General features: G+C 39.9%; 1 protein-coding gene across 4 annotated transcripts in view; it reads right to left on the reverse strand.

Moving 5' to 3' along the window:
• Nucleotides 1-275: 275 nt before the first annotated feature.
• APLP2 (amyloid beta precursor like protein 2) overlaps nucleotides 276-12574 on the reverse strand; it is a 46857-nt gene continuing 34558 nt past the window's right edge. For 2 of the 4 annotated variants that reach the window (XM_039334522.1, XM_039334519.1), the window contains 10 exons: nucleotides 12337-12411; nucleotides 11300-11458; nucleotides 10305-10433; nucleotides 8404-8503; nucleotides 7431-7604; nucleotides 6812-6847; nucleotides 3201-3283; nucleotides 2502-2579; nucleotides 1539-1694; nucleotides 276-818 (listed from right to left, as the gene is read on the reverse strand). In XM_039334522.1, the coding sequence (XP_039190456.1) occupies nucleotides 717-818; nucleotides 1539-1694; nucleotides 2502-2579; nucleotides 3201-3283; nucleotides 6812-6847; nucleotides 7431-7604; nucleotides 8404-8503; nucleotides 10305-10433; nucleotides 11300-11458; nucleotides 12337-12411 (1092 nt within the window). In that variant the 3' untranslated portion in view covers nucleotides 276-716. The remainder of the gene's footprint in view (nucleotides 819-1538; nucleotides 1695-2501; nucleotides 2580-3200; nucleotides 3284-6811; nucleotides 6848-7430; nucleotides 7605-8403; nucleotides 8504-10304; nucleotides 10434-11299; nucleotides 11459-12336; nucleotides 12412-12574) is intronic. The other 2 variants (XM_039334523.1, XM_039334521.1) reach the window with 1 other exon arrangement.

Genomic DNA, 12574 nt, shown 5'->3' on the forward strand with positions numbered 1-12574 from the left:
TTTTGTACAGGTCACTGGCATTCAAGAATGTATTTTAAGTTTTCCATAATTTTTATGAAGTTTTATGGAGGGAGGGAGGGAGGGAGGGAGGGAGGGAGGGAGGGAGGGAGGAAGGGAAAGAAGAAAGAAAGAAAGAAAGAAAGAGGAAGGAAGGAAGGAAGGAAGGAAGGAAGGAAGGAAGGAAGGAAGGAAGGAAGGAAGGAAGGAAGGAAGGAAGGAAGGAAGGAAGGAAGGAAGGAATCTTACAATCCTGCAAGTCAAAATGACCAAAGAGCCACTAAATTATTTGTTTATACAATGTGGTCGGTACAAATACCCTGGAATATGCAAGCAGAGAATCAGAAATAAAACAAAATTTCTCATGTATATTGAGAGCTTGTTATCAGACAATACAACAGCATTGGGATCTCTCCTCATTAGGTTTCTTAAAAAAAGGGAAAAAAAATTACACCTCAAATATCTGCAATAGATCCATTTTCCCATTTACGCTTTATATATCATATATTGTTATATTACCATTTCCTCGCCCATTTAAAAGAATGGAAACTGAAATTCTACAGTAGTAATTAAGTCTTAAATGACCCAGGAACTTTGAATGTAAGATGAAGTCCTCTTCAAGCAACAGTTGGTCAGTAGTTGATCCAAAACAATGGACTATTTTGGCCCTTTCTCCCCTACACATCTGCTGGTCAGGGATACAACCGTTTCAACACTCTTTAAATTTGCATCTGCTCCAGATATTTGTATGTTGGATTTTCATAGCCATGGTTCTGCATCTTGTTCAGATGCCTTTCCTCTGGACTTAGCATTGGGTCAACCTTTAGGAGAAAAACAAAAAGTTATCAATCAGTCAAGAGATCATTTTGAGTAACTAAAAGTCTTTGAATTGGCATCAATGCAAAAGAATATTCGTAGCTCAGGGTTGAACGGTAGAGTCCTTGGAGTCCTCTGGGCTTGGTGACTACCTTGTAGACCAGGGGTTCTCAACCATGGCAACTTTAAGACTTGTGGACCAACTCCCAAAGCTGGCTGAGGAATTCTGGGAGTTGAAGTCCACAAGTCTTAAAGTTGCCAAGGTTGAGAACCCCTGTTGTAGACATTCATTACCTTACTAGGTGACTTCTTCAGAGCACTCTCCTAATTGGGTAATGAAACATCTGCAAAAAACCAACCAAGTTCTCTGGAGATTAACTCACAAGAGCTTCAGCATCCATAACCTCAAAGAAAGTATAACTCTAATGTTGGTTTACCTGCTCTTTGCATACAGATGCTGGACAAGTTAAAGAAATGACTCATAGTAATGATTTATCCCATTTCTAGACTGATTCCTGTTGCTCAGACTTTCCAACAGGCTCCGGATGTGTGAATCAAAATATTCTTAGTGTTTTCCTTTTGAAAATTCATTTCTCATCCCCAAGCTTTGAAAAGAAGTGCCTTGAATCATACAATTCTCCAGCAATGATTCGATTCATTTTCTCCACCAGCCTTGCTCTGCTCTACCTCCATGTTCACGTGATGCGTCTCTAGGCCCCTCTCACCTCTACAATTCCATGGCTGATGGTTCCATACTGCCTCTTCCTCAACATCACCAAGCTTATGACTATAACTGTAGCTATGGCAACTGCTATCACCAGAAGGCCAATGAGAGCACTGCTGCTGAAGCTGAAGTCATCACGAAGAGAACGGTCAGGTTTCTGCAAGAGGAAGAACATAGCATGGAAAGATTGAAGCATGGAGACCTACCCCAGTAGGCAAGCTTGGGAGTCCTCTTTTACTACTGCAACAAATACTGCATGTGATACAGCATTTGCTAAGTGAGTTTTGCCCCATTTTACAGCTTTTCTTGCCGCATATAATAACAACAACAATAATAATAAAGTTGGAAGGGTCATTGGAGGTCATCTAGTCCAACCCCCTGCTCAGGCAGGAAACCCTATACCATTTCAGACAAATGGCTATCCAGTCTCTTCTTAAAAACTTCCAGTTTTGAAGCATTCACCACTTCTGGAGGCAGGTTGTTCCACTGGTTAATTGTTCTAACTGTCAGGAAGTTTCTTCTTAGTTTTAGGTTGCTTCTCTCTTTGGTCAGTTTCTTCCGTTGCTTCTCGTCCTGCCTTCAGGGGCTTTGGAGAATAGCTTGACTCCCTCTTCTTTGGGGCAGCCCCTCAGAGACTGGAAGACTGCTATCATGTCACCCCTAGTCCTTCTCTTCATTAGACTAGACATACCCAATTCCAGCAACCGTCCCTTATAGCTTCCAGTCCCATGATTGTCTTTGTTGCTCTTCTCTGCACTCTTTCTAGAGTCTCAACATCTTTTTTACATCGTGGTGACCAAAACTGGATGCAGTATTCCAAGTGTGGCCTTACCGAGGCAGTGTAAAATAGTATTAATACTTCACATGATCTTGATTCTATGCCTCTGTTAATGCAGCCTAGCACTGTTTTGGCTTTTTGTGGTTCCCTCTAACGGTAAATCTATGTTGATGGCAATATACATACTGGTATATCATCCACCAGTCCACCAACTCGCTCAGGATTGAAAACCATTTCCTTTACATCAAGTGTTTCATCAATAACCTGAAAAAGAATCATGAGAAAATTTTATGAGGTGCTCACAACGGAAGGCGCCATAATACTTTACATTTGTACTGAGTTCCATCAGTGACTGCTACTTCTGCAAGCACCTAAGTTAGTGAGGACGAACCTTTTAGAGACTGAGTGCCCAAACTGCAACCCAAAACCCATTTATGTATCATTGGGTGCCGGGTGGGCGTGGCCCATTGGGTGGGCGTGGCTGTGGTAGTAATGGCAGACTGGGTGGGACTAAAAAGTTCAATCAATCAATTCCAACTTTGAGAGATCTTTTTTCCCCCGCAAGAAGTTGAAATTGATTTATTGGACCTTTTTTTTTCTTTGCACACAGCGGTGGAGGCCTAAAGTAAAAAGGTTTTATAAAACCCAGGTGAAGGCCTAGGACCGGGGTGACAGCGCGTGTGCCCATAGAGAAGGCTCTGCGTGCCACCTGTGGTACACGTGCCATAGGTTCACCACCACGGATCTAAGTTATTTTCAGTGAGCATCTTTCTGATGTCCAGCGACACAATTTCGTGTGTTTAGCAAAATTCTGAAAAGGTTTAGAGAGCTGCTGTTTCGGATACATGTTTTTCCTTGCACGCATCTCAGTGCAAAAGGGCTTACCACGTTCTCATCCAGCTTGCTCTTGCTGTTAATTACTTTCTCTTCTGCTCCAATCAGCCCATCGAGATCGACCAGGCCAGATCCTGCACAGAAAGAAATTAGGTGTGAAATAAATAAAATAAATATGAAATCCAGCAAAAGCAAAAATCATTCAATGGACTATGCGCCCACATGAATGGCAAGTTCCTTTTTTCTTAATGCACGTCACAGGGATACCAAATGTTATATCAGAGAAACAAAGAATGGACAATGGATAGTGGATTGTTGAGCAGATTGCACCATGAAAATGAGGGACTACCCAGAGGGTTCAAGGATACACGCAGTTTCTTACTAACTAGTAACAGTCCAAAATGATGTTCTGTAAATGCTGTACTTTCTCCTCTAGGTAGGACTCGCTTATGGAACCAGGATACAGAGAGTCTTCATTTTACAACCGGTCACTTGGCAACTGTACAACCAGTCCCCTAGCAATTGTTTGAAGTGACAAAGGACTCTTCAAAGGATGCTTACGTCCTTATTTCAAAATTCTAACCACTGCAATCCTCCTGGTCACATGACTGCATTTTAGGCAACACGCTCACCTCTACAGCCGTTTTCAGAGTCCCACAATCACGTTATTGTGATTTTTTGATGTTTTTGTTGGTTTCTGGCAAAAAAACACCCACTGGATAAAACGGATTTGCTTAAAGACGGCTGTCTTGACTTAACAACTGCCGCGTTTGCTTAAGGATCACGTCAAAGAAGATTGTAAAATTAGTCATGATCAGGCAGTGACTGTCTGACATGTTTTATTACACTGATTTATTGCTAGTGCTATGCACAGGAATAGCCTCCTCTGAAGATTAGTACCTGCTTGGATTTGGATAAGGATTAACAGAATTCAAGAGAAGGTGGACTTAGTTCACTTGTGGCTATGTAGGGAGTCTAGGCTGATCCCTTTTTTTAAACTCTGCCCCAGGTTCTGCCACTCTTTCTCCTACAGTGCTCCACTTAACGACCGCAACAATTTAATTCTGGACTCCGTTACGGTCTTAAGGGCCACCTGCACAACCTTTTAGTGTTGTCGTTTGCTATATTCACAACAGGACTGGCACCAGCAGTTTAGGCACCCTGCATATCGGCCTATCTGAAGAACAAGCATGGAAGCCATCACAAAAATGTTGCTTACTGGAGAAGTTTAATTTGTTTCTCTCGGATGCCTGAATAAAATCCTGAATCAGTTTCATAGGAGAGAATGAAGTTCCAGCTATCAGTCAATTATGCACAACTGAAGCCCCCTATGTGGTTGTGGAGGAACCAAACCTCCTTAATGAATTCAAGATGAATAGCATAAGAAGTTGGGGCTATCTTCAAACCATCCAAGACTTTCACTTGCCAGCCCTGAACATTAAAAAAGTCTTGCTCCATCTAATGCAGAGTCTTTGTGTATGTGTGTGTCTGTTTCTCCAGATAGTTTGAGTCAACACTGACTGGAAGGCATCAATCAATATCTATTAGACATAATGCTGTCTTTCTCTTTAATTATTTTAAAGTTCCAAAGCAATCTCAAGGACATCTGCTTTTTCTGCTTAGCCCTTTAAAATCTCTCTAAAGTCTCTAAAAAGACTCCTTCAAATTCCAAACGTATTCGGAAGTGCCCAGCTTGCTTTCCAAGGCTGCCATAAACCACATTTTTTTCTTCAAATGATTCCCAGCTTCAAAAAAAAAAAAAAAAAAAACCTAGGTCATCAACTAACAATCAATCCTTGGTATTCAGCTTTATGCTTTATCTGCTTGTTTTGCAAAGACTTTAAATGGGTACCATTAAACCAGCTTACCAGCCCTAATTGGACTGGCGCTCAGAGGGAATGCTCTTAGAAACCATGCAGGCCAAGAAAGAAACAGCAGTAAGCTATAAAGAAAATCAGAGGGGGGGGGGAGCAAAGAAGGAATATGCCCCAGCTCTACCAGTTTAGCTAAAGTGAGCTAGATAATATCCTTGTTGTTACCAGCCAGTTGGATGGAATTACTTCCAGTTTTTCCAAGAGAGAAATAGGCAAGTTTCGGAGGAAAAGAACACGGCATTTGTCTTAATAATTTGGCATTTTCTAATTAATCCAGAAGCAAATAATGAGGCAACTGACGCTGATTTTTAATCTTATAGACTTCTTAGGAGCCAAGTGAGCTGCCCCTGTGTTCTATAAGTTTACAATTTTTTACATCCCGGGCTGTTAGAATCAAAACGACTATACAACACTGTCTGGCAGATTCTCCATGAAAATCAACTCAATAATTTCTGACCGGGGACACAAATCATATTTAGAAGATTCAATTTCTCCATAGCTTTGTTATATCTTTTGTTATGAAAACACACACACACACACCCGACGTGGGATTCCAACAGAATCCAGTAAAATCAAGAAGAGAACTAAGAAAACATTGCCACTTACAGCACCGTCATAAGAATTGGAAACTTCAGGTCAGCATTTTTGTACCTATCCCGTTCACTACATTTGCTAATACTAATTGTACTAACTATAATTCGTTCACTGGTTGGGAATCATAGGAGCTGTAATCCATGCAGAACAATGAGTGCGGGAAACCTGGCACACATCTAATTCTAAAGATCCCTTAATAGGCTGTGTTTTTTTCCCTTTATCTAGAGAACAAATGTTTTGACAAATAACAGTGAACTTCCTGAAGAGCTTTTTAAGGATAGAATATTAATTATCCTCTCTGACAGGTTGAAAATCTTGCTCCACAAACTCCAGCATGGTTCTTTCAATTACATCTAATGCTTCTTCTTCTTCTTCTTTTTAAAAAGTATTATTATATTAAATTTCAAAAACATGAATGAAAAGTAGATAAGCGAAGAAAAAAGTAGGAAAGAGACAAAAAGCAAAATAGACGCGCAAAGAAAAAAGAAAAGATAAAAAAGGCGAAGAAGAAGGAAAAAAGCAGAGAAAAATTAAAAGGAATGGCTTCTGATTCTCTTTGGTAGAGAGAAAATCTAGATTAAAAAAAATAGATCGAACTCTTATTCTAAAATTGACAATAGTCTACATTACTTCTATAATCCCATCTAATGTTTCTTATACATTTGCCCATATCCATTCCAAGTTAGTTGATTTACATAATCCTAATTGTCCAGGCCTACAGAATTTTTTTTCCTTCAGGAGTTCTAAATATCAGCCCAGTTGAAATCCTCCTCACAAAACATTATTCTAACAAAGTTTATCCGGTTGAAAAGAAGAGAGGAAACGCTGCTGTAATAAAATCAGCATTTTAATCTTGAAACTGCATATATCTGCTCAAAGCCAATTCGGCTGACATCTATAACCTGATCCCACATAGCTGCTTCAAAACTTCAGAAGGCTCTAATCATTATTTAATTACTGATATATCATCAGCCTAATGAATTTTACTGTGGTTATAATGTGTGATCACTAATGGTTCAGGGGCCACCAAACTGACTCCTACGGCAGCTAATGCAACCTTGGCTGTACAAATAGGAGGAAGGGGGGGGGAATGAAGTTGAAGTTATGAAACATAAAATTAAAAGGGATTAAAATCCACTCAAAAGGGGAAGGGTATGATAGAGAGCATTTAAAAGGGATCAGGGTGAAACCAACCTTTTTTCACTGGATGGTACAAATCCGGCTGAGAATCTATAGCAGGAGGGAAAAACAAGAACAAAAACAAAAGAAATAGCAGAGAGAAAGGAGATTAAGTGGGGAGAAAACGAAAAAAAAAAAAAAAGGCTTGTGTGCGATTTCTGATTTAGATTCTGGACAACATTTACATCAGAGATTAAAGGCAGGTTCAGACTCCTTTTCTGCCATCCCAACTTACGAACCCCAGGAAACTAGGAATATATATATATATATATATATATATATATATATATATATATATATATATATATATATATATATATATATATATATATATATATAACTATCAGCAGACAAAACTGAATTCTCACCGTGAGTTTTAGGGTGCGAAGATGGGAAGGCTGGCTAGACATAGTACAAAATAGGGATAGCACGAGAATAACCAAATTGTGTGAATCAAGCCAGAATGATAAAACTCAAAACATCTCAGTCACCAAGTGGTCCTTCACCTCAAATTACTTTGAAAAGCTCTGGCAAAAGGTCCAGAACGAAGGTGAGACCAAGTTTACTCTATTAAGTAGCTTGGCGTTGACTGGTTCAGGCCAGATAGGAGTACAGTGCTGTAGTTTTGACATACCTTCACCTTTGGAAGAAGCTGGGAAAGTTTTCACCTGGAATGGACGGAAAGGTTTAGCATCAAAGAAGGGAGACTCTTCACTTTTGTCGGAGGTCACGTGAACACCCACCAGGGATTCAGAAATGGAAGAAGTAAACTGGTCCATGTCGGTTTGTTGTTCTTGAAGAAGCTCATCTGCAAGAGAGAATCAAGGGGGAAATCTTGGTGGTGCCAGGTAACTACAGAACTGTGGGATTGAAAGGGACCTCTGAGGTCTAATGAAACCTCTGTATAGGACAGGAATCACCATACCATCATAGATTCACTTAGTTTTAACAGATGATTCCAAATGGGTTTCAGTTAAATAGCTATAAATACATTTAAATAGATTTAAATAAAACTTCCAGTAATGGAGCACCCATAGCTCCAGGAAAAAAATCATAGCTATACCCTCCCTCCCCTTCCCTTTCATTGAACACCTTTCTTTCTAAGATGTTGCTTCCAAGAAATGTAATTCAACTTCTTGCATTTGTTATCCTTTCCAATCAATTAAGACTATTGCTTTTCTTTCACTAAAAACAACACGCAAAGGCTTGACTGGGCTGGGGAAGTGACAAGATCTCAAGAGCAAACTGGGCCCCAGCTAATCTAGTGAAAAGAATCATGTCAAGAGGAGAATGGAGGCAAACATGTAAAAAAATCCCAATAAAAGAGAATATTTATAGCTCAGGGTAGAACTGTGGGGTCCTTGGTGCTCTCTGAGCTTGGTTGTTTTCTTGCAGGCATTTCATTACCCAATTAGGTAATGTTATCAGTGCTAGAAGGGAGTGGGGTGTGTGCTCTGTTTATCTTGCCTTGTCAGTGTTGGTAGGAGTGTGATTTAGGCTATGTTTACTTTTAGCTTGTTTGCTTGAGTTGGTAGGTCCAAATTCCAGGAAACCAAACCCCAATCAAGACACCAGTGCCAAGGACTCCAAAGGTCAAAAATACTCACCAATCTCACTCTGGATTTCTTCAGCCACATATGGTACTTTGTACAGCAGGGACAAACTTTGATTCATCCTCTCCTCTATTACACGGAGGTGTGTCATCACCTTTCAACAGAGGGCAAAGTTCAAACTATTTGTGCATCTGCACTATTTAGATTCAAACAATAAGTGTGTTAAGGCCCCATTTATAGTCTACATTAACATCTATGGCAACAATTTTACTTGGAGACCACGTATACATATTCTGTAACTGAATTCTTTTATGGTTTAATGTTTTTATGATGTTCACCACCCAAAGTCATTGATTGAGATGGATAGCCATCAAAATTATATCAATCAATCAATCAATCTTCATAGTTATAGAACCCACATTATAACTTTGACATAAAAACATAATTCTCCCATAGAGAATTCTATAATACAGCTTTATAGTTCATTAATCTGAATCATACTAAAGTCCAAGGTCAATTTTTAAGCCAACAAAGGTAAGAGATTCAACTTGATTTGTTGCAGTGGGACAGGACTCCTGATTTAGTATGTGTTCTTAATATTTCATCAGCTCTGAAGGTGCTGTATTTTAATTTTCATTCATTCATTTTTATCTACCCTAAGGTGGCTAATGTGTCTTTGTGTTTCTATGCATGTGTGTGTCTGTGTGACCCATTGCTGAGATTACTAGCTCTCTGCTTACAACAACACTTCCATTTTTTTAAGAACTCGGTTCTAGAGACAGCATGATACACAGGTTCATGTGGGAATTCATAAACCTGATTCCCAGCCCCTTTTTAAGATATTATCCTGAAATATTTTGTTTGCCCAGTTGAGATCTGGCTTTAAGAGCACATCTCTTCCAGACTAAGCAATAATTAGTCTTTCAGGGAAGAGAAAGAAAACATTCTAAAAATATGCTTTTATTTCCAACCATTGATCTGGGAACTGGGCTCAAGCTTTGATTACACACAGAGTAACGTTTAACTTTACCACATAATAGAAGGACCCAAAAGCAGAGTGCTGTTTTCAAGGAACATTCAGGCCAGAGGCAATAACAGCCTATTGGCACTGAGAGATTTGCAGGGATATAGACCTTAGGTGTGGTTTCCTGACCACACAAACCAGATTCCTGTTTTCTCCTGAGCCAGAGGCTCACTCAGCCTTCCCATCTTGAATTTATTTTATCTCTATAACTGGCCTGAAGGGGGCGCCACACATTCACGTTTTATACAGCCATGATGGTGATGGTGATGGTGGCGGTGGCAATAGTAGTCCTTGACTTACAGCCATTCGTCTAATGACTAGGTTACAACAATCCTGAAAAAAAGTGACTTACAGCAGATCCTAAAGCTTATAACCATCGCTTAATTTATGATTCACTTAACAACAGTGGCAAAAAAGATTGTAAAATTGGGCCTGACCCGCTTAATTACTGCTTGCTAGCCCAGAGGGTAGCTTTACTGCACATCCGTTGTGCACTAAGCTGCGTTTCATTATGGTATCTCAGCCATTTTCAAATCTGCACATTTGCACGTTAAAGAACTACAACATGGACGTTCTAGAAGAAGGGTCACCCTTTTTTCAGACAGACAATATTCTGGGGTTGGTAAAGAGGATATTTGATTTTTTTTTCCTCCTTTTTACGATCTTTTAATCAAGGTGGAGTCGGGGTGACTGAATGGAGCTGAGAGTTTACTGGCTGGATGCCCTTCCTGACGCCTATGCGGAGTTCACAGTAAATATTTTCTCTTTGTGCCCTGATAGAGAAACATCTGCTGCTGCCTAGGATTAAACTAGGGAGGCTTCACCTCTAGGCTACCATCAGGCTGCTTTAAAAAGGATGTCTGAAATATTTGAAATATTTTTTTTTAAAAAAAAAAAATAGCTAAAATGCATCAGAGGAATTTCTTTGTACCTGTGATTTCATCTGAGCAGCCTTTTCCGGATCCACAGTCAAAACATGCTGGTAGTGATGGATTGTGTGGAGCCTGTCTTTGTTTTCAGCACGGATGTACCGTTTCAAGGCTTGGAGGATACGGTGGGGCTGCAGAAGGCAAATCAGATGGATGAGCCGAATCATTCATAGATAGATAGATAGATAGATAGATAGATAGATAGATAGATAGATAGATAGATAGATAGATAGATAGATAGATAGATTCCTAGCCATCGAAAGCTTGGTTTTATCTATTAAAACTGTATTGTTTTTATCTCCTGGTGAACACCTTTTTTATCGTTATGTATATACCCAGGAATCGTTATTCGATTTTTAACGTTATTTTTAGTACATACATACATACATACATATATATAGTGTCTCTGTAGGAGACTATCATTCCTTCCTCTTCAATTAAGAGGAAGTCACAGCAAGCCAGACAAAACGACATAGGCAGTCCTAAGCTAAACTAAGGGCGTTTGGTCATACCTCGAGTTAAATTTAGCACTTCTTGCTCAATTGCAAAGTAATACCATTGTCTAAGGCTCAAAGGCTCCCTTTGTAGAATGTCCAATAATATCCCAAAGGTGCTTTTTTCCCCCACACACCTGTTTGCACTCTGATTTAGGTGACTCTGAGGATACAGATAAACCCCCAAATAGTCTCAACTAGTCTCAAAATGCTAACAACCGACTCTCAGTGTCAGCTAATGATTGGATGACTGCAAAGAATATACATCCTTCCATTCCCCAACAGTTAGTTAGAACTGAAGGAGCTTCTTGGATGAGAAGTGAAATGTTTTCAAAGGAAAAAAACCCCAAGAGAATCAGATGCCTTTTGGAAAAAGCACCTTTGAGACAACCATGACCTGGATGATTGAGAAACTCCACAGACATCTCTAGTAATAATTCCCTTCCTCCATTCCCAATCATTTCCCCACTTCTGACAGGGGCACATCCTATGGGGTACGGTACCCGTGGGGGGTCGGACTGCAGAGCCACAAGGTAATTTTCCAGGGCGACCCGATGGCGATCATCCAACATGGTTTCTACGCGGGCCAGGTGGGTTTCCACAAGTTGCTGTTTTTCACTAGCAGCTTCCTTCTCAAGGGACTTGGCCATCGTCTGGAATCGCTGGAGAAGGATGACAGGGAAAGACTCTTTATTAGTTGGCGACAAAGAGCTCAGCTGCTTTCACCCTAAATGGCTGCGATCCATCGATTGCATATTGCCTATAAAACGACAGAATTCACCTTTTGCTCCTTCTCAAGTTGTGTCTGGAAGATATGGTTGTGAACCCTTTGGATGGACATTTCAGTTCAGATACATCTGCAGTCTTATTCCAGATGAAGTACACACAACAAATGAACGCAAGGACAAAAATTGGCAAAGATAATAGATATTCCTAACGGTATATATATAGTATTTGTCAAGCTAATGATTTAGAAACTAACCAGCTTGTATAAAGTGAGATGAATGATGCAATGTTAGGAATGACTCAGCAGGAGTCTGTATCCCTTTAAGAGCTTGAGTATAAAAGGGAAGGCCTTGCTGGAATCTCTCTCTCTCTCTCTCGACCACTTCCTGCTGTAACTGCTGTGTATTGGAGTTTGCTGTTTCACCATGTGTATGTGTTTTGTTCCTAGTGTATATTTGTAGCTAGTGTAATATAAACCACCATTTATTACAAACCACTGATTACTGTATTGACTCCTGAGTTACCTTAAGATTGTGCATGCTCGGACATAAATACTGTACGTAAAATATAAATATAAATTCAATGCTTGGGAGTTGAAGTCCATACATCTTAAAATTGCCACGGTGGGGAAAGATTGGCTTAATGAGACAACATATCCTGGGTCCAACACCCATTCAGTGAAAATGGAGTTACCTAGCCTTAGTTTGATTGTAAACAATTTCCACAAAATTGTTTAAACTGTTACAGTTTATAAACTCTGGTTCAAATCTAGGAAAAAAACAGCCTCATTCTTTCCTGAGAGATGGTGACTGACCTGCATCAGGGCCTGCCTCTCTGTCTTTGGAAGGTTCTTGGCTTGAATCTCTGCTTCTTCCCATTCCTTCTTTACCTAAAGAGTTTGGAAAGATCAGAAACCTGGGTCACGTAGGTCTGCTTGAATAAGGACCGGGTAGTGTGTGGCAACTCCATTTTGGTATTCAAATACCCTTTTCCATACAATTTCTACAGCAGCACCTTCCATAAAACCGGGCCAGAACGCCTAAGACGGATAA

Source organism: Crotalus tigris, unplaced genomic scaffold (assembly GCF_016545835.1).
Source record: "Crotalus tigris isolate CLP2741 ecotype Arizona unplaced genomic scaffold, ASM1654583v1 scf7180000017631.5181431, whole genome shotgun sequence".
Lineage (NCBI taxonomy): Eukaryota > Metazoa > Chordata > Lepidosauria > Squamata > Viperidae > Crotalus > Crotalus tigris.